Raw genomic sequence first — 26,564 nt, 5'->3', positions numbered from 1 at the left:
AAGATTTAATGTACATTTATTCTTACCACGTGGAACATATAGTATAAAGATTTCATACTGAATAAATGATATTCATTGAGCCAAAAAAGGGAGAAGGGGGAATTTACATGTCTTAGCTACATAGTCTGAAATACAAATATGAAGAATCCATGATTGAAGAAAAAATGTCAAATGTGTACTTCATCTATTTTGTGTTGTACCAGGAAACAACAGGTCGGAGCTGTGTCTGTTGCACTACAAAGCTGTGGGGAGACCAGAGGAGTGGGTCTAATCAGCAGGAAGTGGAGGTTGCTGTCAGCCTCCACCCCTCACCAATAATACGTGTGAGAATAGTGACACAGACAGACAGACACAGAAAGAAGTGTAATGTACAACATTATATATATACACCACAGCAAAGCTGTATTTGAAGTTGAAAACCAGTCCTAAGAGGTGATTTCTTTTCATAAGGGTATTCATACAATCAAGGGATAAGAGGAGGTAAGGGTGTTCTTGATACTTTGGGGAAGAAAGCCATTTTCTGTTTAACACCAAACTATAATGACCTCCAAACTCTAGTCGCATTGCGTCATCCGCTTCTGTGTGAAACAGAACGCTGTCACTCAAGAGCAGTACGGTACAGAAAATGTCCTACAATCTACTGCACACTGCACAGGCCTCCCCGGTGAAGGTGTCTATTGACAGCGTTTGGCTGCCTGGTGATAATCCAACTCCAGCAACTAGAACCAGTAGGCCACTTTGTCAGTCTGCTTCACCTCTGAACGGCAACCATTACAGACTCATTGTGCCCTCCAGGGGAGAGCTTAGGGCACACTGCGTCTCCCAAACTCACTGTAAACGAGACAGCAACTTTGGTTACAGTTTTTGTTTTTCAGCTATTTATTTATTTATTAATTCATTTATTTATCTTTATTAAAAAGTATTCCCCCCCCCCCCCTTCCCCCAAGTGCAGAACAGTTTCCCAACTGTGGTGGCGCTCTGCTCTCCAGTTGGCATTTATTTCGCAAGTAGTGTCACTTGGTGTGGCTTCTCTCTGTTGCGTAATCCAGCACAGCTCTGTGATGACAGTCTAGGAGCAAGGATGCCCTGGGGAGGGCTCAGAGAATGTAATATGAAGGTTTTCATAAATAAGAGTCACTTTTAAACGTCCCTTGCCCTGTTACGCACAAGCCAGGATACCGAGGAAGAAGGGGGGTGGGGAGAACGCCTCCCCGCCCCGCCTCCCAGAAAAGAGGAGCCACGGCTCCCTACAGCTGTCAGGACTGGCCAATCAAAAAGAGTACATCACAGATAACATGGGAAACCAGCGAGTTCATGAGGGGAGACACCGAAAGGTCAAGGAGTCGGGACTCATGTAGTGTGAACTCTGAGTGGTTCTCATCCACCTTGGCTAACGCGTGCAGTGCCCGGGCAGCCCGCCTCATCATGTCCGGGCTGGTGGGCTCGAAGTGCATCCCCTGTAGGTGTACAAAAGAACTCTGGCTCTGCTGGAACTGGGTGGCCGCCAGACTATCCTCCAGGAAGCCCAGCAAGTTGCCCACACTGCCTTTGTGAACGGCGATGGCCCGGGCTGCCATAGTATCACCCTGGGCCAGGTTGGCCAGCAGAACCACCGCCATCTCCCTGCAGACAGCCACCTTCCTCTCTCCGACCAGCCGCACGAGATTCCCGTAGAGCTTCTCCAATCGACCGAACGGCGGGGTGGCCAGGATGAGGTCCACGTTGTTGTCTTGGATGCTTAGCTTGCTCAGCGTCTCCAGGACCAGTCTCTGAGGGGACAAAGCGCTGTGTGGACCCAAGGTGGGGAAGGGGTCCTGGGCTTCCGCTGAAGGACAGACCGCCCAGTGGAGAAGGCCATCCAACAGGGGCAGGCAGATGCTCTCGGGGTAGATGGATAAGTCGAGTTGGCCTGAGATGTTTGCCAAAGTGACCAGCGTGTTTTCCCTCAGGAGCTCCAAGCAGTCCCACCACCATTCATCCCTCTGGCCCGTACCCTCTTCTGTATCCTCATCTTTTTCGTAGGTGAGCGGAGCCTGTTTGCGTTCAGGGTGCCGGTGGTGGAGCAGTATGAGGCGCCCCAGTAGCAGCAGCAGCCCCGGATGTTTGGACATCTCGTGGTCATTTCCCGGAACAAAGGAGAGGCTGCGGATGATATTGGAGATGCATACGCAGCGCCGAGCTAAGGAATCCTGCCAGTTTGCTAGTGAGACGAGTGGCCCCTCATCTTTGCTGTGAGGCTCGTCCTCCAGGATGGCATTGACCTGATGCGTTAAAACACTCATAACAGAAGGAATGGGTCTGTTATTCTCCTGGTGACTTTGCTCAGCCATTTTTGACTCCGATTTGTTCTCCTCATTAGTGAGGGCGGGGCTGTCCTCTGGTACGGTCACTTTCCCTGAGGAGGATGTCACCTTTGACCTATCTTCATCCTCGTTCTTTTTCTCCTCTTCTGTCGGCAAACTATAATCAAGGAAATCTTCTCGGATTCGCCTTTTCAGCACACTTTGGGGCACGGGTATTCGTTGTCGGCGTTCCAAGAAGTCTTTACGGGGTTCGAAATGTGTCTGGATGTGCTCCGTTGAGTCTCCTCCTCCGGCACTCCAGTGAAGCAATCCACTGTCAAACTCCTGCAGTTTGCCATGACTGTTGGTCTGTGCAGAAACAAATGGATCCCTCTTTCGTACCACCTTTAGAGGAAACTTATCGAACTTGCTGCCCTGTCTGGGTCTGTCCTGGCCCGATGAAGACGCCAATGAGTCAGTTTGGTCGGATGAAGATCCCTTGTCTTGTCTGTCCTCATCGCCGGCCTTCTCGGCTCCTTCTCGTGACTCAGAACATTCTTTATGCTCGTCCTCCTGTTTTATATGAGGTGGCCTTGCAGCGTCTTGTTCCTCCTCATCCACATCATCTTCATCCTCCAGATCGACATCTTCTGTATGTGGTTCCTCGTCTTCTATGCCATCCACGAGTTCTTTCAAGGCAACAGGATCGAGCAGCGTCCTCTGGCCGGGATCCCCGACCTCATACTCCCGCAGAATTCCAAAGATCTCAATGAGGCAACGTCTGAAGTACTCAACCACCAACTCCAGTAGGCCAGGCAACTAATGGGAAAGAAATATGACAAAATATTAAAACACAATAATCATATGTGGCAGAAGTATGACAAAGTAAAAAAAAAAAAAAAACTCACCGTATTAAGATCAAATGTAGAAATGCTGCCATCATCATAGAGAAGAATGTTGATTGTATCTAAAGCCCAGGTACTTTCAGCTAATAGACCGGACTTTAATGACATCATGACTCGCCAGGCTTCTGGGGTTCCTAAGTAAAAAAAAACTCGATTAGATTTTTAAACACTCTCTGAGATTCACTCATTTCTTATTCTTATGTGCTGGACTTTGGGCATGAGGCAGAGAATCGAGGCTAGCAATCAGTTACCACTTAATTTGTGAACCTCATTAACAAAAGCACAGAGAATGCATGCAAACTGCACACAGAAAGCAGAACAGAAACAACCTGCCGGGGAGGTCTTACCGATATCTTTCATGGTGAGTCTGCGACGTGGTTTCAGAACGGGGTGGGAAGCTTCGACAGAGCCCATGGGGAAAGGCATGTCTCGTCTTATTAAAGGTGACTGCGCTGCAGAGGGCACTATATGTGACGCAGGCACAGGAGGGCCGGCCTTTTGCATTTTCATCACTCCGTGCATGTAGGGGGATTTACTTGGCGATGTCCTACTCTCCATAGGGCGTGGCATGGAGGCTGGGCTGGATACTTGTGGAATGTGGTTCTGCACGCCCTGAGGGGGCTGGTAGTTGGACTGCACAGAACGAGGCATTGGTTGACCTGGCCCTGCGGGACCATAGGGAGGCTGTCGTGGGCCCATTTGACCACCCCACTGGCCGTCATGATTCATGCGCTGTTCCGACGACATCATCTCTTCGGAGCGGTTCATGCTAGGGTAACCCGATCCCTGGGGCGGGCCCCCGGGGCCACCCTGCCTGCCGTGGTAGTTCTGATAGTTCATGTCTCGTGGACCCTGCCACATGCCCCCTTGAGGGCCTTCTGGGCCTGACTGCATCATCTGAGGGGGCAAGGCGGGCTGAGAATTGGGCCCGGCCGCTCCCTGCATCCGTTCACGGCCGAAGGGAAATGGGAACTGATTGCCTGGGCCAGGGGGACGGCGGTCAGTGCCCGGGTAAGGTCCGCTGCCGCTGTATTGATTGTACGGCTCTTGCTGTCCCGAAGAGGGTGCCGGTACACCGCCTTGCTGTTGCTGCTGCGGTGGTGGTGGTTGTCCCCCGGGGAAAGGCCCACTGTACTCGGACTCGTGACGTTTTGAAGGAGGGTAGCCTCCTTCCACAGGACGCTTGTAGCCCTACACATCGGATGGGATTATGTGAGACGATTGAAACAATTCTTTTATAAAGTGGAGCATTTAGAAAGAAGAGCTGCCATGCAGTAAAACATATGACACAACTCTTATTAAATCTTTAAAAATCTTACAAACAAGCATTATTAGGTTTGGTTTCAGTGTACTCAGGGATGTCTGTTAGCATAACGCAATTAGATTGTTACCTGCTGTTGATGTGGGTACATTCCAGGCTGCTGATTAGGGTAGGAGCCAGTAGGGGGCGTTCCCTGTCCAGGATACTGATTACCATAGGAATCATGTCTGCAAATGTTACATTGCAAAATCAGCTTGGCCATGAAAATATCAAAGTGTACAATTATGTCAATATCAAACTTGACTGACAGTCAGGAGTGCATATCTATGTCATGATGTTGGCACAAAAAGATTCATTTAAAAGACTAAAACTTTCATTTAACATTTTAAAAATGTAAAACACTCGCTAAATGTGTTAATTCTACATAAAATATTACACGCAAGACTGCTGTTATTTTACAAAGATTAAAAATATAATGCGCATCAGTCGGCTATTAAAGTAGGCGTCTCCAAACTCAGTCCTCTAGGGTCGCTGTCCTGCCTGTTTTCCATCTCTCATTGCTACAACACACCTAATTCAAATGATCAGCTCATCAGCATGTTCCAAAGAAGCTTGGTAATGAACCTGGTCATTTGAATTAGGTGTGTTGCAGCAGGGAGAGATGGAAAACAGCCAGCCAAAAGACAGCAGCCCTTTAGGACCGGAGATCGACATGCCTGATCTGAAGGAATATTTTTTTAATTCAAAGCCACTTGAAAAAGTTGTTTTAGGTTTGTTTTCATTTGTTTTGCTCACCTCTTTCACTTTCCAAGCTATTGTAGTGCCAGTGGGATGTTTGTATTTTATGTTATATCTCTATTTTCATGAAGGATTTATAATTTGGAATCCTCTCTGAGTAGTCTGGAGAATATGGCATATTACATTTTAACACATCACACGGTGATGTATAGTTCTTTATGTGCTATTTTACAATACAGACCAAGGAGATATTAGAGGTGTAACGATACTCTAAATCACATTTCGGTTCGGTTTGGTTTCTTGGAAACTTCGGTTCGGTATATTTTCGGTACAAACAAAAAACGATTTTTAAAAAATATATATTTATTTTGTAAAGATGACAAGTAAATGGTATATTCTTTAGAAAAAATAAAAGTGAACTATTGGGGTGATATTCTAAGAAATTACACCAGAATAAAAAATACACTAACAATAAAGATCTCTTAATTTTGTAAATTATTAAGACACTGAAATCTTTCAACACTCAGCAGCGACAGTCTATGACACATCTAAGTATTCAAGTTAAAGACAAGGTGTCATTACAGTACATATATACATTTTTTGTGAGGAAAAAAAACATACAATAACAGTTACAATTATTGCCAACTATATTAAAAGTTTTTATAATGAAATATAGTAACTTTAAAGTCTATTAAATGTACACTTTTTGGCATTAAAATCTTTGAATGCGCAACAGCATATTGTAACGAATTGGGTTATCTTTGTTACAGCTCTAGCTGTTATGAAATGCGCTATATAAATAAAATTGTATTGTATTGTATTGTTGTGGTCTGATTTGAGTTTTGCTGAGCTGTGATGTTTCCGAGGTTCATGAATGCATCGTACCACTAGTGAGAGGAGCAGCGGAGAACGAAGGAGAGAGCTGTTGTACTTTGTTTTTGGCTAAAAAGACTGCTTGCTTCCTCGTCTAAGAAACATTCAAAGTCAGATGATGTTGTTTTAAGTGTTATTATGTTAGACGTGCTACCCACAGCATAGCCGCCGATCTCATGTAGCAATGTCGGCACACAACTTTGGGACTTACACGTACCATTCCCCATCTGCGATTTTAACAGGACAGCCAGAATGTCCCCCAACAGGAGACCGCAGTGTACGGGGGGACCTTCGAGCTCTGGCTTGTTTGCGTATTCGTTTGCGCCTCTTTAGTGCCGCAGCCCTCCTCTCCCGCGTGCAACAGTCAATAGCGCCCGTGCGTAATCTCGCGCTAATAAGTGGACCGAACCGAACATGCCATACCGAAACGTATTAATACATCCACGTGTACCGTTACACCTCTAGGAGATATACATTTATTTCAACTTTTAATGCTGAAAATTGAATTGAATAAAACTCATAGTATTTGGACCATAGTGTAAGTTTTTTTTCCCCTTTTTTTTCCAGCTCAGATTCAGAAAACAGGTCAGCCCTGATTGGTCGTTGTGAGCAGTTGTGATGTCATTTTCAGTCGACAGAAGACAAAATGGCCGCCCCAAGAGATGGCTAAAAACGAGTGCATTTTGCTGCTTAATTTATATTCTACAAATGCAAAATTAATCAGAATGCCGTGTTTCAATTAGTGGGCCTGCTGGGAACATATTCTTGAAAAAACTATGTTTGGGTTGACTTCCGCTTTAAGTACTGTATTATGCTTGGCAGAGGTCGGACACACTTTTGTGCAAACGTATATTGTTGTTGTGAAAACTCATGTGATAGGACATAAGGCATCTTTACCTGGCCATTACATCTGTGACATTGCAATGCCTTTCACCTGTGATGCAAATCTGAATCGCAGCAAAACTAGTGGCCAACAGTTGCCTAACTCATGAAAATTACTTGCACAAACCAGCAAAGTGCATGACGGTTCAGTTCCGTTCGGCCGCGGTGCTCGGCGTGCGATGGGCTTAAACAACACCATATGCATTGTCCCATATGTCTTGCTAGCATTATACCACACACATGCAAGTGAGCAAAACAGAGCTATTATTCATTTATGTTCCCAACAAGTGTGGAAAACAAGTTTGTTCAAATTTTCTTTGATACCATAGCTATGGTGCTGAAGGAAATCAAATGGTAGTTTTTTTTCGCAGGGATTCATATTGGTTAAAACATTGGATAGTCAGCTGGTAATTTTCCCCTCAAAAAAATCATTTTACAATCTGTATCACACTTGCCTGTGACGCAGGGAGACACTGTGCCTTCATTGGATGATGCTGTAGGGGTAGGTCGATCAAATAACACATTCCCTCATGTCCCACATTATTATTACTTGATTTTTAAAGATATTTCCCCACTTATTCCTAACAGCCTTTTTTTAACAGCACTCATGATTCCTTTTTTCATTTTATGATACAATGAATAGAGGGGGAAACAAAAGGTTACTTCAATTTGCACTTTAATATATTTTGATGACGATTTTTCTAGTCGTGTTGTGTTGTTACTTTCAGCTTGTCCAGACGTGTTTATCTAGTACAACACATCCCATGTTAATGATTCTTAGCATTCTAGGGGTAAAGTCATATTCTTATACGAAAAGTTTTATAATTACAGGAAGACTTTAATTTAGTTTAAAAAAAAATTGTTCCACCAAAACAAGCTGGTTCTCAATAAGAAGAAATCTTACTGTATGCTATTTTCTTTAAGAGCAAACTCCCATACGGCTTCCACGGTCAATTACATTTCTTGATGGGCGCATTGCTTGACCCTCAGCTTTCTTTTAAACCTCATGTTGATTTAGTTGTACAGAAGTTAAACTGCAGCCTCAGAATTCTCTATCGTTCAATTAATTGTTTAAGCTTTCACGTTAGGAAAATAATAGCTTCACAATTATTATTTCCAATTTTAGATTATGCAGAAATAGTGTATCAAAACACCTCAGATTCAAATCTTTATCCTATTTAAACACATTTTTGATTTGATTATATTGTCTTATTTATTGCTTGTTATGATTGGTGTATATGTATTTAGGTACCCATGTTCTATTCTGTTTAGTTGCTACAGTCTGTTCATGTATGATTTGTTTACTTATGTTAGCATACAGCTCAGTTTTGTTTGGATTGACATATAGGATGGAGTTTTATGCTTGTATGTGATTGGTGGGGGAGGGGTGGGTAACTGTATGTGTTCTATGTGATGTATGTGTCGTGTTGTTGTTATGTTTGATTTTGTATGTTGGACCCCCTCCAAAATGAGATGTCTCATCTCAAGGGGCTCATCCAAATAAAATTTTTCTTTGATTGCGAAAAAAAATATTTTTCAAAAAAGTCTTTTTGGTAAAAGGTTGTAATATCCCATAATTGGAGTCAAAATCAAAGCCACACAGGCAATGTTTATACAATCCTGATTAACTCAAGTTGATGGGAGTTTTTCATTATTTTTTAAACCTCTACTGAAGAATAATTTGACAAGGTCATTTACCTTATTTAACTTTATGCAGCAAACAGACCGCTTCGCTAACACCTTCCTCTTAATTACACTCATAAAATTACAACTTTATTCTCGTGTAGGAATTTCAACATCTCTATGCACCCACAAAATCTTTTCTAATTTTTGTAAGCGGCTACATACAATTGATACATGCATTTCTGTTTTTGCTTATCTTGTAGTTCATGCATTTTTTTAAAATTCACAGCATACAATGCAAGTGGCTCCTGTCTCATTATATGAATTACTATATATTATATTTTAAAGGCAGCAGACAGCAGTAATCGGTTTACAGGTTTGCGTAAAAGCAATGTCGGAAGAAGAGTCTGTATAAATTTGCTTTAGCAGAATCCTAGTAAATAAATATTTGTCAAGGAGAAAAATATTATGTGCCACACAAAGCAACAACAGTTTTTTTTTTTTTATTTCAACAGTGATATGCCTCTTTCTTCAAAAATATAACTTCTAATAATAATAATCTAATAATCTAAAGTCTCCTAATACTACCACTTTAATACTAGTAAAGTAGTTTTTTCCCCAATGTGGCCATAATACTCCTTTTGTAAAGATAAAGGATGAAATTGGGACAAATATGTTATTCAAAATTAAAAACTACTGCTTTAGAGATAGAGATTCCGTGAACCAACCGTGGTTGCTGTGGTGGGAAGCGATTTGGCGAATACATCCCAGTGTCGGCATTGGCAGGTATCATAGAGTTTGGCTGAGGAGCACCAGATCCCATGTTGCCTTCTGGACCCATTCCTGGCTCAGATCTGGGAAAGAACATAATCACCATCAAACACCGTAAAGTTTGAGAACATAGAGAATGGGTGGATGGATATTGAGATCCTCTCTTTTTTTTTTTTTTTTTTTTTTTTTAACTGTCCCTGTATAGTAAATACCAAAAAATTACAACACCGCAATTAATAGGTTCCAATGTACTAAAAAAAATAAAATTAAAAATTCTTCCAAGAATCAACAAGTTCTAATAAAACACTATTCTTCGGCTCTTTGCTTACTAAAATATTTTGTTAAAAAAAAGGGTGCACATTTTTATGAAAGACATTTTCAAAGCATAAAATGACTCAAGGGGTAATTAAAACAAATGAGTGGGAAGAAAGCAAATCCCTTTGTCAATTTAAGCTGGAGTATTAATTACGTATCTTTCCCTGACCCACAAAGGTAATTAGCCTCTACTTATCATTAACTGGATTTAATGACATCTAAAATTCGAAATACCATTCTGTAGTTCTTACCTCCTGTCATAGCCTGGTCCATAAGGATACTGTTGTCTGGGCCCCATTGGCATCGTGCCCATGGCCCCGGGTGGACCTCGGTTGAATGGTGGCTGCTGCTGTTGCTGCTGTGGCGGTTGCTGCTGCTGGTCGCCCACCCCGCTGTTCGGGCCCTGGTTAGCAGGAAGAAACTGCTCCCCGACTGGAGATGTATTCAGAATTAAAGCCCGATTAGTGCAAATTAACCGAGCAGTTGTAATTGGTGAAGCCTTTTATGACCGATTCAATGTGCCCACCTTTTCTCATGTTGCTAAATGGGTCCTTGTTGGGTTCGTAGGGGCCCATGCGCCCCTGCATGTCTGGGGTGTTCATGCCAGATTGATAGGCAGAGTTGGGTGTCATGTTTTTACGTGGGTAAGCAGGGTCGCTTCCTTCGGAAAAGGGGTCCTGCAGGTTAACACTGCTTCTAAGAGGGAGGTGGACAAAGATGGTCGAATACATTAGCAACCTATTTAAATGTCAATTTGAAGCTTTGTAATAGCGGTATGATAAAGTCACCTGGAACCAGGTGGCATGGGGGGCATCTGGCTATGGGGAGTGGAGGCTGGGGTTGGAGGTTTTAAATCTCCACCCTCAGCCATGGAACTACTGGTCGACTGGGGAGTCTGAGGGCCCTGTAGAGAGCCTGACCCAGCTGTGGAGCAGAGGGACGCTTCAGTTTGAAAGCAGAGAAGCAGACGGATATGGAAAATCAATTTAATGCCATGGAAATAAAAGGGTTTTGCTTTCTTTTTATTATTATTTTTTTTAAGAAAGAAAATGCACAAGTGCGGCGCTAACCTGGCGAGGGGGGCTGGACCTTTGCGGTTTGATTCTTCTTGTTATCTGTAAAAATCTCAGGAGGAGGGTCTTCGCCACGCTCGATTTTACACTCAAAGGCATACAAACACTGGATGTATTGTTTTTTCAAAGAACTGGCAGCACTGCTAGATGTACCCACATTCAAGGATGTGGCCAAATCTCGCCATTTCTTGTTTTTATTTACCTGAGACACAGACCACAATGTATTATAATCAGGTACAACAATCCACAGGAATTACATTCAAACTGGGAAGATGCACACTCGGCATTACCTGTGTCATTCCTCCGATTTCTTTTACTGATATATACAGCCGGAAGAGGTCGAGGGGTTTGCGTCCCACGGCAGGCAGGTTGGTCATGCCCATGGCTTTCTCCTCAATGAAAGCCAAGTAACGATCCACCCACATCTTTCTTTCAGGTTCTGGTCCCAACTCATACAGACGCGTTATAATTTCACTGGTCGTCGTAGAGGAATTTGATTTCTGTTTTGTTGGAGAGAAGTGGAAATCTTGCTTAGAAAATTTGTTTTCAAAAACACAAACCAACAACTGTGAGTTTACCTTTGACTTGGTCTCCGGCTTGGGTGTTCCACTTCCATCTACTTTGTTATTCATTTTATTGTTCATCTCTGGACTAGGAGCCATACCTAGACACATTTCAGTTGAAAACGCATTCATTGATTCGGCTTCAAATAACAAAAGGCTCAAGTAATCAAAGTGCAAATAATCTGTCAAATGTACCACTCGAGTTATTGGCCATGTTTGGCCCCATGGGATAGGGGGATCCACCTTGGGTGTTCATCATTCCTGCCATGTTGTTCATAGGAGGACCATACGGAGGGCCAGAGCCCATCATGCCTGGAGGCATGTTAGGATAACCGGGCATCCTGAATGTGGAAGAAAAATCGGAGTGTCTAATAATGCAAATCAAATAAAGTAAATCAAGTCAGCAAGAACATCAACCAACCTGTTGTGCAATGAGTTCGAGGCAGGGTGCTGCATGGCTGCAGGATCCTGGGATTTTCTGTTCATGCCTGGAGGGGGGCACATCGCTGAGCTAACCTGGGAAGGCATGTTGCCCATGTTAGGACCCATGTTGGGCCCCATGCTGGGGCCGTAAGGACGCGCTCCCATTTGGTTTGGTGGCATCCTTCCTGGGGGCATGCCAGCATATGGTTGTCCCCCACCTTGACCTGACATTGGACCCATGCCCGTCCCAGGGTAGTTGGCATTGGGCATGTTACCATAGCCGGGTTGACGAGGATAACCTAAAGAACATTTGACAAAACAGGTCAGAAATCATTTGGACAAGACGTTGGGCAGAATCTATGTTCGAAAACTAAAGGTAAAAGTAATTATTTTAGCTTTGTGAGGCACTCTTTTGTCTCTACAGTGTGTTAGCAATGAGAGCTACGTTCCCAGAGCAACAAGCCTTCGTCACAGTCTGAGCTCTACTGACAGGAGGCTCTGCTACGTCAGCTGACTTTCTGCTTCACAGCTATTAATAGCAGCAAGAGAGTTAGAGGAGGGAGCAACGATAGCTTGCTATGCTGTGCCTGTGTGCTGGAGGGATGGAGCCAATGTTTTTTTTCTAATGAGAAATGTACACAAACCTCAAAATGGTACTTCATTATATGACAGGACAAACATGTAATGTGTACAAACATCCAACACCATTTTTTTTTTAAACCAGAAAAAAATAATCTGTTAAAAAAAAAAAAAAGACTGGGAGTGGATACTCACCCTGGGGCCCATATTGTCCCCCCTGTTGTCCATATCCACCCATAGAGTTATTCTGTTGATATGGACCCATCGCAGGATGCATTTGTCCCCCTGAGGACTGGCGTGGTGACAATGCAGAGGCTGACTGTGGGGAACCATAAGGGGGCATCTGAGGGTTTCTCTGCATAAACCCTAAAGTGGTGAAAGAAGAGGCTTGCTCAGAAGAAGCTACGATTAACACAATTATACTGCATGATACACAATGTACCTCGGTCTGGAGCCAGAGGAGACTGGCTCATGCCAGGGTGAAGGCTACCATCTGACTGCACGCTTGATGGTCTTGGAGGCATCTGGTTGCCTGGAAAACAATATTGAAGTTAGGTCAGCCTGCGTTTGAACAAAATTAATAGGGTTACTTGGTTAACTATTAATGTGACTGCCAAATGAGTTTCATTAAGATGAAGTGTACATCATGACAATTTAAGTGGCAAAGAAAACAAAACAAAGCCACCTACAGGTATTTGATGCCATTATCTACATTTACTGCAAGGTCTTTCTAATTTACTTGGAAACATTCCAGGCACAAAGCTGGAGGTAATGCAGCTTAATCAAAACATTATGACAAATAAGTCAATGAATGGTGTTTCTATTATTTCATCTTTAATACAGTTATGGAGAGATTTATTGCAGGTTTCATTTCTGGATGTGAGGAAAACCGCCCACCTGGCATGGTGGCAGGTGACAGCTGTCCAGTGCGAGGTGTACTGGCACTGGCCGGGGAGCCGGCCGGGGAAGGCGATGGTCCTCGGATGCTCGGCAGGTGGGGAGACGTGTGAGGTGAAAAGGGCGATTGAGCAGGGTTGCTCTGCTCACCCTGGCTGCTTGAAACACCCGGCGTGCTCACGCCAGGACTCAGGGCACCATCTGTACCAGTAGGCAGGTCATCAATGGACCCAGACAGGTCCTGAAAACATGTGAGGGGGGGCAGAGTTATTAGAGTACATTCTGATTATAAACGTGCCTCTTCTTATCAGAGATGGGGGACTCGAGTCAGACTCGAGATGCTATTTTTAAGACTTGTTAATAACTTGATTTGGGCCTTGGTATCTAATTGATTCAACTGGACTTAAACTTGAACTACATGACCTGACATGTTGTTTATAGTTTGAAATCTGAATTTTAACAGAGTTTGCCTTTTTGGAAAGGAAAGCAAGAGAGAAAGAAAAAAAGAAGGGTTTTGTTTCATTCATGCCAAGCTGGCAACCCAGTCAGTGTCACTTGTTGGTATGAAGTGGCAACCTGACACCAGCAGCAATAGAAGTAGAAGAAGAACTCCAGGGTTAATGGATTATTTTGTCGATGACGTTGGCAAAAATAGGATGGCAAAACGCAATGTTTGCACCTCACGGAATGGAGACAACAACGATAACGTCTAACTTCATTCGTCATTACAAAACCCAGACAGGTGAGCTAGCCTCCGTTTAGCTAGCGACACAAATGCTGGTTTGGTACCAGTAAAAAAATATGTGATTGTGAACATGTTGGTACAGACAAGTAACGTAACTATGGGTGGGATGGTTCATGAAAACTGTCTGAACCATTCGTTTCGACTGCGGCATTTAGGTTTGCAGAGTCGTGCCCCCCACCCCATCCCAACGCCCTCTTTTAAATAACGAGGTGAAGCGATGTGCATTTCGAAAGTAGCTCCTATACACCTAAACATAGACGCCAACGGCTGAATGAAAAAGAAGTGAAGTGGCGGATTGCTAGCAGTCAATTTTGGAGAGAAAAAGGCGAGGAGACATATAGGATTTAAGGATGATCGATTCGATGAAATCAGGAAAGAGACAACAGCAACATGCAAGATTTGAAACTCGAAGATAAGCACCATGTCAGTTTTGCAATTAATTGAGAAGCCAATAAACTGATAGATTAGAACCTAAAACAGCGATCGTTATTCAAGCAAAGACATCAATACATACAGTCCATACATAAGAGTTCTTTTCTGGTCGTGACTCGTGAGCGTGCCCGCCATATTTGTTGTGGCAGCGCCCCCATAAACTAACGCTCGTCAACTTCAAAAATGTACAAACTGTGCTTTTCATTCACACACTAATTAGGTTTGGGTAACAAATTGTAGAATTACATTCTATTTTTCTCATATTTTGGTTACTTTATTTAGCTACGAGAAGAAGGGAGGAAAATATCACCAATGCTCTGTGTGATGCCACTGCATCTTCTGAGTGGACAAATGCAAATGATCTTATCAAGGTTGGGGGGGGGTCTACCTGGAATTTATCTCATAAAACATGCCATAAACCAGAGATGTCCAAGTCCAGTCCTCAAGGGCCCCTTATCCAGCCTGTTTTATAGGTCTCCCTCCTCAAACAGACCTAATTCAAATGATCGGGATCATTATCTGGCTTCTGCTAAGCTTGCTGATGAGGTGATCATTTCAATCAAGTGTGCTGGAGGAGGGAGACATCTAAAACATGCTGGATAGGTGCTCTGGAGGACCGAATTTGGGCACCCCTGACATAAAATAATGAATTGGGAATGGTATCTAAAAACACACACAGAAGCAGATTATACGAGAGAAAAGCAAAAGAGAAATGAGAGGGGAAAAAAATTCTAGCATTGATGCATACATGACTGACCGGAAGGCTGGAGGGACGGCCCTGACTGTCTTCTGGACCACCTTTTTGTTGCGAAGATGGTGGAGCATTGGACTGAAATGAGTCTTGGGGTAGCTCCTAAAACAAGACAACACATTTTCTGTTGTACATGTTTGTGAACTAAAGAAAGATTACCACAATGATCCTCATCTGAGGGACGCACCTGTTGTTGTGCAGGAGGAAAGCGTTGATAAGGTGACTGCTGTGCTTGCTGCTGCTGCTGCTGCTGCTGAGGGTTCTGTGGGTATGCTCCGGATTGGCCCTGTGTGTGCTGGGGTGTCTGCGACTGTTGTTGCTGCTGCGAGGGGGGCTGCTGAGGTGGCTGCGTCGATGTCGGATAGTTGGTCTGTCCCTGTGATCCTGGGGGAGCCTGGGAACTTGGCTGCTGGGGAGCCTGACCGCCTTGTCCCTGCTGCTGGTACGGAGACTGGCCAGGCTGTGGGGCCGACACTTGGGAATACGGTGGCTGAGGCTGTGCGGGGCCTTGAGGTGGAACCTGGGATTGTGGGGCAATATGAGGCTGCTGATAAGGAGTTCCTCCTTGGGCGTGTGGTGCCGATGGCGGTGGCTGGTGAGGTTGCCCCGGGTAAGGTGCTTGACCTCCTGGCTGTCCAGGTTGGGGCTGGGAATAGGGCGTTTGATGCTGGCTAGGGTGGGGACCCTGACCAGGCTGACCATAATATGGGCCCTGGCCCTGTGAAGCATATGCCCCTGGTCCCTGCTGTCCATAGGACCCCATCTAGCACACAAGAAAAAATTGTGAGCTCAACTTAAAACAACAACAACATTACAAAATCAAACAAGCAGTATACCTGTGGACCATAGGGCATGCCACCCATGCTTCCGGGAGTTCGTCCTTGCATGCCAACCGGGTATCGCTGAGGACCTGGCGGGCCATACCCTTGGCCAGGATATCCAGGGCCCTGCTGCCCTGTGGGAGGTCCTTGCTGTGACTGCTGACTGTACGGGCTACTGGCACCGTACGGTTGCCCTCTCATTTTTGCCAATGGGTCCATGGAACCAGGTGGCTAGAAGACCCAAAAATAGAAATAAAAACTCCTCTGCTGGTCACTATACGTCACAAATATTAATGGATACAAATATTTAAATTGTATAAATAATCGTCTGACATATTACATGGATATCGATAGTGCTAGATGGCATGCTGGTTGGGAATCACTGATGCTTTTGGACAGCACATAAAATACATTAATAAAATAATAATCTTGAAATAATTTCTCACTTTTTTTCCTCACCTATTTTACCATAATTTCACGAGTAAACAGTGATATATATATATATATATATATATATATATATATATATATATATATATATATATATATATATATATATATATGCTTTCAATTAGAGGGGGATCAGCCCAATTACAAACATTTCCCAACTATGCTCCTGTTTTGAACCTCCTTATCCAAGTATTTTTTTAAGAGATTGAAGTTTGGCTCCAGATGAATGGCACCAAGGAAGTACTTTCAAAACAAGGCAGGAGTGAAAAGGGAACAAGCAGATTTACTCAGGATCTGCTAACAATATTTCGATACATATTCGGCTTATTTGGCTGTTTCGAAAGCAAAAATTCCCCTCCAACACAGCCATCGTATTACATTATAGCAAGAGAATTCCCAAATGAACTGGAGAAAAATCCTCATCAGTTTAACAACCCTTTTTTTGTGCAAATGTTATGCCTTGCGTGACATTTTGCAGATGCGGCATGAATTGAAATAAATAAAAGCAGCACATGGCTAATCTGCATAAGACAAACTCCCTTGGTGGGTGAGAGATGGTGGACTGCTTTCTGATTGGCTTAAGGAGGGGGGACTGGGGGGGAAATTCTTTGGAGTCAAACTTGTGTGGCATGCCAACCAGACACAGCAGCTACATGCACACATCTTTGCAGGCGGGGCTAAAATGCATCTTTTTTTGTTAAGCATACACTATGCATTTATAAACAATTATGCGAATATTTAATATCCCTGTGTTTTTGTATGTCTATAATCTTATAAGCCGTAAAACCGGAGGAATACCTAAAATGCAAATGAAAGTTACAAGAAGAAGCAAAGATTAGATCGACTGAATTGTTAGCAGTTTTTGCCTAGATGCAAATAAGGCAGTAGTCTATCTAAACGGCATACATAATATTGTATAAAAACAATATTGTCCAAATGCTTGAGGGTCACTTAGAATTTTTTGAAAGAGTACTGTTTTTCCAACGACTATACTATTATAGTACATATAGTATATACAAATATAGTCTAGACATTGGTAGTGTTGAATTTTCTTTAAAAAAAAAAAAAAAAAGGACATTTCTAAGTGACTCACAAACTTTTGAAAAGTGGTGTGAATGTACAACAGTATGTTTTCATGGAAAACGTGAAATGTCTGGTTGACCCAAACTTGGTAGCGTAAATACACTGAACAATACGTATTGTAAAGCAGAGTAGGCACAAGCATTCACACTCTGCACTTAAATAAAAGAAGATATATGTCTGCAAAAGAAAAGACTTTGGAAAAGATAGAAGTACTGATTCTCCTGAAATCCTTAAGTAAAAGTAAAGTCATACAGACTGAAATATGCCAAGGGTAGGTGCAATAGCAAAAAGTACAAATAAAATAGCAATGACATAAAATGTCTATTTTGATAGCTTGCTAACACTGCCTCAAGCGTGTATGTTATCAAAACAATGTGTTAATAATGTTCAGTATATGCTAAAACTATCTAATAGTAACTCAACAAATACACATGAGTTGTATGTGGGTTTTTTTTTTTTTAGATCAGAAAGAATTTTTGAATGTCAGAAGTTGTGTTTTTTAGGCTGGCACAAGACAACACATTTGCCGAAAGCCATTAGGGGGAATATCTTGCTTCACATCCCTCCTTACCACTGATGTGCCTGTTTTCTTTGCATAAGTCCCTAAGATCTCAATCAACTATGGTTAACTTTCCATCTATATTTATGTATGCTTATTTTGACAAAGACTATAATGTACAGATATACTTTTAAATGTGGGGGAAATCTACTGAAGCACAGTAACAAAGTACAGTACTGTATATGCAGGTTCGTGAGGTTCCATCATCCATTGTGGCAAGAAAATTAAGGGAGACTTCAGGGGTCTCACATAATTATCACTTGAGTATGCAGTTAGTTTAAAACCACATAGCATCAATGATCAGAGCCAATATTTTGGAGCGTTTGGGGAGACAAGCAGTAACCAAAATGACAGGCAGTAATACCTCTGGCGACCCAGAGATGATTCAATACTCCTCTTATCAGCAAATGTTGCCTTGCATCACATGTAATTATAAATGGCCACATGAGCTGCGGCTGAGGAGCCAATCAGATCGGAGCTAGCATGTCAACCCGAGACCAACTATCTCCTGGCTTTGACAGCACGATTTTACCTCCACAATTCAAATCCCTGTTGCACGCTGCAATCTTGCAGCAACTCGCTTCATGTGGCCGAGCCTTCTGACCGTTTACGGGCAACAACAAGCATGTGGAACTCCGCATCCCTGCCGCACTCAGATAGGCGGTCACGTTGCAAACATTTACGTCATTTTAGTGACATGTTATAACGACGTTTAAATTGGTTGTCTTTGAAGCTGGAAAAGCAAAAGCACACTTATCTAACAGCGAGGCTGATTGAGAGTGTATATAGCATTCCTTCCGTCATAGCCACCAAATTAATATGGAAAATTAACATGTCTAGATTCTACAAACGGCTTTAAGCAACTTAAACAACGAGTTACAGTATGTATATTGATATCTTGAGATCAAATCGCATAAACTGTTTTTTAAACATTTAGCTGGGTGTGCGTGGCAATGCTTAAGGGGGTTGAAACGAACCGTTGCCCCTATGTGTGGATTCGAGTGTTCTCAAAGTCGGGCCTTCGTGGCTCCGCGAAAGTCCTCAACGTTGTATACTTTCGATGACTTCCCTCGTCATCGCGCCACGCTTTCGTGCCGGTTTATATCGCTCGAAAAGCTAAAAAACGACTCTTTGCGGGCTGCTATGTGGGTGAAACACACACGACAGGCAGCCATTTTAGAGTCTTAGCGAACTAGTGTAGCAGACAATGGCTGGCCTACTACGTTGTGAACTAGTTAGGAGGGAGGAAAGAGACGTGGAAAAAACGCCATGGCGTTCGTGTTGTAGTGTGATTTTACCTGGTTTCTAGAGAGCGGCTGCCCGGCGCTACCTGGGCTCATAGGCGACGGGTGATGGCTTCTTTGTTGCCAAGCCGGATTGCTGCCTCCATACTGACCGCTAGCGCCCATGTCTGCTGCTCCCTTGCTAGCTCCCTCCTGGCTAGTGTAGTCACTAGACGGGTAGTTGGAATAAGCCCGTGTGGAGCTCGGGGACGTCAGGAGCTTATTGAGCGTCGGTGTGGATGTAGGCTGCGGGTTTCCGATGTTATATCTCTGGTTATTGTAAGATCCAGCCATGGCCGTGGGTCCTCCCGCTGGTGCTTGTTGCTTAGCTGGCTGCCCCCCAGCTGTCGGCGCCTGGCTACTGCGAGGCGAGTTCATAGCGTACGCCTGTCCCGGATACGGAGTCCTGTTCGGGAACGGGCTGTAATTGTTAAACTGGTGGTTGGAAAAGTCGTGCGAATTGGGTTGGTAAGGGTCCATGATGTTGCCGGGCTGAACGGCCGGACCCGCAGCAGCTGCCATGCCAGGGCTTTGTTGTCCGCCATGTTGATGAAAAGGGGCCCGACTGTAGTGCTGACTGTATCCGTACGACGGTGGAGGGAAAGCGGGGATGTGGTGGTGCACCATACCCGGGTGATTGTTTCCCTCCGGTCCAACGGTGTCATTCTGGTTATTATTGTTAGCTCTGGGCGGGTTCCCATTCCCGTTCTTCATCTCAGGCTCCCCTCCTCCTCCTGCATTTCCAGCGTCGGCGCCGTCCTGCAGATCCCCCCGGCCCGGCGATTCGCCTTCCAACCCGGGCTGCTTTTTCTCGGACTGCTTCTCCCCCGGTACCGTGTCCTCCTTGGGCTCTCGATCCGGCTTTTTTAGCTCGGAAGGCGGGCTTGTGTTCAGAGTGGCGGCGCTAGCGACCTGAGCGGCCATGATATACCCCCCACCTCTCTCCCTCTCTCGGCGAGTCAGTCACAATCAAAAGCTAGCATGGAACATGAATAATTGTTTAGAACCATTTATCCCGGCCCCGATTCATCCCCACCCGCGAACCGGACCGAATCCGGCTGCCACCCCTTGGTTCCGGTTCCGTGAGTGGGTTAGATAGGTGGCTGGCGCTCCATACAATGCGTAAAAACCGAGAGAAATTGTTGTGGGAGTTGTGTTACTGAGCCCGGGTAGAGGCAGGGAGCGAGCCCAACCAACACGAGGCTTCGTTAGATACAGCCATTTTACTGAGCCGAGCGGGGGGCGCAAAACCCGGACCGGATTACACTCTGCAAGCAAGAATGGACCGGATCTCTAAGGTCCTCATTGTCTTTCCTCCAATATTGTGTATTGCGAATCTCTTATATTACACGAGGGAACTCTTTATGTTCACACACATTGTGTGTAACTTTAAATAGATCACACATCATGAACATTTTTGAAATAGTGTAAATAATCTGTGGAGTCTTGCCACAATATGTTTGAGTATATCGTGACTTTCCCCTCAATCACCACATAAATAGGATTGCTTTAGTGTTTTTTTTTAACGCGTTAGATTTTTATTTTTGCTGTATTAATGCAACCCACACAGTAAAAGGAGGAAGCCTTGCAGCAATTGAGACTAGCAATGCACATTCCCTCCTTTCTCTCCCTCCTCCCCTCTCTGTCTCAGTGCTGTGCAGTGTGGGGGATGGGAGCAGGCAAGGCTGCAGTTCGCTGCCTCTCTCACCCCAATAACATTGAACCAACAGTCAGCCAGACCTTATCTCGCTGCATGGGTTAGAGGGATTGAGGGAAGGGTGTTAGTGCAAGCGTGGACAGTTTCAAAAAGTACAGAAAAACAGACAACACATAGTGTGTTTTTGCCTTCTTATCCTCAGTCAAAGCCAAGACTTTGGCATCCATGAAACGCAGAGAGCAGCAGGGGAGGGGTGTGATGAGAAGTGTGTGCGTGTGCAAAAGACTGCTAGCTGCTGATGAAACGGATGAAATGGACGAACATACAAAACTCATGTGTTGGTTTTTGAATTATTTTTAAAATCAAACAAGCGATTATAATTATTTTTTTAACTTCTCAACTCCCCCTGTCTCATAGACACACATCTTCCTGTAGGGGGCTTAAGGGAGATTGGGGGGTGGGGTGGGGTGGGTGGTGGGGTAGAGGCAGGAGTTACCAATGAGGAGGCATAGTTGATCACATGTGCAAACATCGGAACACAATTTAACATTGTGCCTGACACACCCCCTCAATGCATGGGCGAATGCAGGCGAGAACAAATCCACGTTCACCACGTTGCAGTGTCTTTTTAGGAATTATTTAGCTCCACTTTGATGACGCATGAAATGTGTATGCATGATAATTATTTTTGTAAAGTGTGACTATGTGAAATGTTTTATGTATTTGAAGGATGGGGTGTTAAAATAAGATTACAACAGCAGTGGTGGAAAGAGTAAAAGGAGAATTTGAGGGTATTCCATCCCAAAGAGCAGACACAGGGCCAGTTGTGCAGAAACACATTTAATGTGGCTTCCTCTCCCCGCCTGACTTAATTTTTCTGCTCTGGCTGCAGGGAAAAGCCGGAGCAGCCTTCAGAGAGCAGACTTCACCATTTAGGAGCACGTCGCCTGCCGCCCGCTGGAGGAAAGGGAACATGCAATCCATAGGGCATTCACGTTCCCGTGAAGCATCTCAGTGCGTTGCATTAACATTTCATTCAACATAACATTTAAATAAAATGTGTATTCAATGTATGGCAACGCATGTCCTTCAAATGTCATTCGAGTGTGTCTATTGTTTCCATGAAGGGTTTCACAACTGAGGCCAGGTAAGCCAGTAAGGTTGTGTGCAGGCGTCATTTTGCATTCTTCCATTCAAAGGTCCATCAATTCCTCCTCCACGGTCTTTCCGCTGGTTCCAAGGTACCGCTCTTGAACTCCAAGAGTGCTGGAGAGTCCGCTGTTAAGGCAAACACTTTGCACTATTTATTCAAACATATTCGCTTAGGACCGTCATGACACAAGTTAGAAGGACGGTCATCTATTCAACCAGTCCCGTAAGTGGTGGGGACTCATTAAGCAACATGAGTCAGCGCTGAGTCACCAGAGCTGCTAGAAAAGGATACGAGCCGAACTGAAAGTCTGCCCCTACGGCAGATGACATCATGGCCTGAAGATTCCTCTCCTCCAGGTCTCCAAAGCAGCAGCCGTTGGCTTTGTCCACCGCCCGCAACACCTGCATCATACTCTTTTTGTCCTGCATTCACAGAGCACAATAGACTCAACTTTTAGCAGGGTGAGGAGACTACAACTGACTGACACATGAGTACAACGGGACAAGCGCAAAAGCGTTACCGTAGTAACCATATCTTTTATTAGACCCAAAGTTAAAATCAGGTTTCATTTTTGTCTTAAAAGTTACAGCGCTGATTAATACAAGTTACCATGGTAACAATCTCAGAAGAGTAATGAGTAATTTTTGGATATACACAGACATTTCGAGCACTGTAAACTAAATATTCAACAGCAGCGTTTGTCAAACTGAAATGTTAGACATATTTTTCATCTGTACATTATTTCATTCTTGCCGTTTTAGGGAAATGAAAGGTTAAGAATGGGATAAACAAGCTTCTCATATAACAATTCCATTTTTTTACAAACAGTAAATTAAATGTAATTTTTTTGTATTTGTTGAGTGGGTATTATATGGCTGTTAATGACAAGAAAATTGCAAAATAAAATTTTCTACTTTTACAAAATGTTATGTATTTTAAATATTGTGGCACCTTTTGCATAAAATACAATAAATATGAGGGGGGGAATTTTTTTCAGCAATGCATCACTATAAATGTCTGGGGTGGAAAAAAAAACCTGAACATTGAGAGACACGAACGAGACCAGGCTGTAATCTTGAATGACTTCTGCCAGCTTTTCATTTAGACGACAAAATTTTTTGAAGAAGGGATCTGCAGCCAGGTGATCGAGAAGATACGTCAGGTCCATAACTTCAGTGTAGAAGTCCAGGTTGAATGCTGGTCAAGAATAAAAGACATGGATTGAGAAAATAGTACTAAAATGGAATTAAAAGTAAAAATATCCACTCTCTAAATAAGACAAATGCCCATGAATGACCAACATTTTTTTAATATAAAATATGCTTCTAAAAGTCATACAAACTCCTGTTTTCCAGACAGCTTCTGTGTGCCCCACAAGGTCTCAGGATTACCACTCACTATTTTTTGTCTTTTTGTAACACTTAATCTAAAAGGTTGACTCTAGTGTGAGACCTCTATGTACCTTTTGAGAGCTCAAGATTATCTGGTTTGCTTTGTCTTCTTTGCAACACTTAAGTAGGATCAACCTCAACAACGGGTATAAACAGAACAATGGAAGCGAATACACACTCAATGTTCAGAGAAGCAGACACGCATTCAAAGTAGTAAGACACCGTATGAGCTGTCCTTAGTTAATCAAGTCAACTTTCTTTTTTTTTTAAACGCGACAATTAGAGATCTTTAAAAGCAAAACTGCTACAATAATACTCATTTGTGAACTATTTTCTATTCATTACTGCCCCGTTTTTCCATAAGTGCTTGTCCTCATGAGGGGCACAAGAGAGCAAAGCCTACTCCAGATTGGTTTTGTTCAATAGGAGGGCTAGAACCCTGGACTGGTTGTCAAAAACGGAAGCCCTCTGCTGGGTGAAGTTACATAGTACCTTCCATTTTGCCTCACTTGCTTCTGGATGCTATTAATCAAAACAAAATCAATATAATTGAGCTTCACAAATATCAGGGCAATATGTGGTCAGCACATGTGCCTGACAATTGTGAGGTTTGGGGTTTGAATCTCAGCTCTTGCCTTCCTATCTGGAGTTTGCATGTTCTCCATGTGCTTGCACGGTTTTACTCTGACTTCCTCCCACGTTCCCAAAACTTGCATGGACGCTAAATTGAATTTTCTTTGATGTCAATTAGGCGTGAATGTGAATGCTAGCTTGTCCATATGTACCGTGTGATTAGCTGGCAAGCAGTACTGGGTGTACCCCGTCTCGCAACCAAAGAGGACAAGCGCTATAATAAATGAATGAATGGATATTTTCTTAACACACTTCAAGCTCAGAGGTTTAACTGCACTGTATCTAAAGTATATTACACTGCCCTATGATATTTTGCTTTGTCAGAAGTAATTCCACAACATCCCTTAGGTCTTACCTAGTTTACCATACTGCTCAATCAGGTCCATCTTGGACAGGATGTTGACATGAGGGAGCTCCACATGAAGCATGGTGGACAGCGAAGTGCACAGCACTGAGATGAATTTGGCTGGGTCCGCACAGTAGTGGGAGTCCACAAGGTGCACACATGTTAGCTGAACACAAAGGAAAACATTTAATATACATCTGATAATTTCAGATGCCACAACAACTTTTAAGATGTTATATGCAGTGTTTGCCAGCCCTTTAATGAGCCATGGAAGATATTTTAAATTAGAAAACTTTCTTGGCACACCACAAAATAAGTCACAAAAATTACTGCACAAATACTGAATTAATTATGATCTTGCCTGAATGCAACAGATAAACGATCAGGTTAATTTGATCCTCTGCAACCTAGTAAAAGAACATTTGATCTTTCTGCCTGACGCTGTACATCGCTGGCATAATTGGCATCATAAATCTGAACAAGGGAATCACCGGCTGAATGCACTCACCCTGAAATTCCACTTTCCCAATTGCGAGAATATATTTTTCACTGAATTTTGGTGTGTGTAGAGCTCCACCTGCCCAGGGCAGTCAAACAAAAAGTAACAGTCTGGGTGCTCCTTCAGCTTGTTTTCCAACCAGTCCAGGTTAGCCTCCACGTACTCCATGCAGTAGAGGAGGCCACCATTGGGCCCCAGCTTCAGGCCATCCATGACATCATCCAAAGTAACCAGCTCGGAGATATTCACGGCACAAGGGTACGGAAGTCCATCATTGGCCGGGTCCATGTTTACCACAACTACCTTGCGTCCGAGGTGGGTGAGGAATTCCTGCATGGCCTGGCAATAAGTGGTTTTACCCGAACCCGGTGGTCCGATCACCACCTGGCCGAAACGTAGGGAATGCTTTTCTCCTTTACGCGCAGACATGCCGTAGCAGAACACATGTGGCGTCCCGAATTTTTTAAAAACTTTTTTTAATGCATCCAATCATGTCAGAACCGGTGATCTGGGTAAAAGTGGCATCCCTATATTTTTCTGTTACAGTACTAAAAAACGGACGCAAAACATCAGACGCGTGGTGGTAAATTAAACGAGTCAACAAGCACTAACTAGTCAAATATACAACACCGGCAAGAATTATTTAGATGCGTATGGAACACTGACAAGCTAGAAATACAGGCCGGTATCCAAGTTGCGAAGTTAGAAGAATGAAAGAGCAGTTTAAGCCCAGAGTGTCCACCTGCTGCTTTCTATTCAGTATTTGCTTACTGAGCAACTAGCCTCAAAGCTAATATTCAATACATCCGGGTCACCTAAAAGTAGGCGTTTCAAAATAAAAGCTTCTTGAATGGGCTCTATTATAGAGTTAGGGTTGTGCTTTAATTGGATCTATTATGCATATAGGATTGTTAATTAAAGACATAAAATACATATTTTGGTTTACAGATTAGGAGTTTAATAGAATGGATCCATTATATATAACAGAGCCCAATATAATACGGAATCTATTAAAAAATTGAAAGTAAGTGGAAGTGTAAGGTACTGTAACACTCAAGGACACTTAGATTTTATTTTCAAAATCCTAAATACCGTACACAAATTGGCGGAGCTAGGCATTTTACTACAAATTGAGCGTCCGTTATTCATCATCCATGTGCAGTGTGGGTATCCTTCCATCGTCCCGTCATTCGCTTTTATTTCCGGGGGTAAAAAAAAATTGTTTATACTATAGGCCGTTTCGCCTTTTATTTTAAACGAGCGTCCGTGCCTTACAATTGGCTGGTTCCCAGTCCGGTGTAATGATTAGTTTTTAATTAAAAAAAATATATATATTGGTAGTTGCTGAGTAATGTTTTTGTTTTCTGACATGCCCTCAAGACAAAGCTCTACTCCACAGGTGTCAAACTCTGATCCTCGAGGGCCGCTATCCTGCATGTTTTAGATGTTTCCCTCCTTCAACACATCTGTTTCAAATGATCAGCTCATCAGCAGGCTCTACAGGAGCGTGGTAACAATCCTGATCATTTGAATCAGGTGTGTTGGAGGAGGGAAACATCTAAAGCGTGTGCGATAG

At 43.5% G+C, this 26,564-nt stretch overlaps 2 protein-coding genes and 1 long non-coding RNA gene across 6 annotated transcripts; 1 reads left to right on the top strand and 2 right to left on the bottom strand.

The window, feature by feature from the left end:
- Positions 1-20,594, bottom strand: arid1aa (AT-rich interaction domain 1Aa). Of its 4 annotated transcripts, none has more exons than XM_086037458.1 (20): positions 19,325-20,594; positions 15,950-16,165; positions 15,301-15,876; positions 15,111-15,215; positions 13,186-13,426; positions 12,731-12,820; positions 12,484-12,654; positions 11,708-12,008; positions 11,482-11,627; positions 11,302-11,387; positions 11,014-11,223; positions 10,721-10,925; positions 10,439-10,592; positions 10,177-10,346; positions 9,902-10,082; positions 9,293-9,418; positions 4,579-4,675; positions 3,535-4,378; positions 3,191-3,321; positions 1-3,101 (listed from the first exon to the last, which is right to left on the bottom strand). In XM_086037458.1, the coding sequence occupies exons 1-20, from the start codon at positions 20,231-20,233 to the stop codon at positions 1,257-1,259; spliced, it is 6,804 nt and encodes a 2,267-aa protein (XP_085893584.1). In that variant the 5' UTR covers positions 20,234-20,594; the 3' UTR covers positions 1-1,256. The 4 variants fall into 4 exon arrangements, with proteins under 4 accessions (XP_085893584.1, XP_085893586.1, XP_085893587.1 ...); XM_086037460.1 differs by having other exon boundaries at positions 10,439-10,574; XM_086037461.1 differs by having other exon boundaries at positions 10,439-10,574; positions 15,120-15,215.
- On the top strand, positions 18,775-22,039 carry LOC147143771 (uncharacterized). Its single transcript, XR_015087783.1, has 2 exons — positions 18,775-18,907; positions 21,859-22,039. It is a non-coding gene; the product is annotated as an uncharacterized LOC147143771 (long non-coding RNA).
- On the bottom strand, positions 21,791-25,803 carry gpn2 (GPN-loop GTPase 2). The gene is made up of 5 exons (XM_086037463.1): positions 24,998-25,803; positions 24,499-24,655; positions 23,156-23,316; positions 22,411-22,541; positions 21,791-22,232 (listed from the first exon to the last, which is right to left on the bottom strand). Exons 1-5 carry the CDS (start codon positions 25,415-25,417, stop codon positions 22,160-22,162), a joined length of 942 nt encoding a protein of 313 aa, XP_085893589.1. The 5' UTR covers positions 25,418-25,803; the 3' UTR covers positions 21,791-22,159.
- Between the last annotated feature and the right edge of the window lie 761 nt (positions 25,804-26,564).

Source organism: Filicampus tigris, chromosome 8, assembly GCF_054856515.1.
Source record: "Filicampus tigris isolate MCC_2025a chromosome 8, RoL_Ftig_1.0, whole genome shotgun sequence".
Taxonomy (NCBI): domain Eukaryota; kingdom Metazoa; phylum Chordata; class Actinopteri; order Syngnathiformes; family Syngnathidae; genus Filicampus; species Filicampus tigris.
The sequence above is the reverse complement of the archived record's forward strand: the minus strand, read 5'-3'. Positions and strand labels throughout refer to the sequence as shown.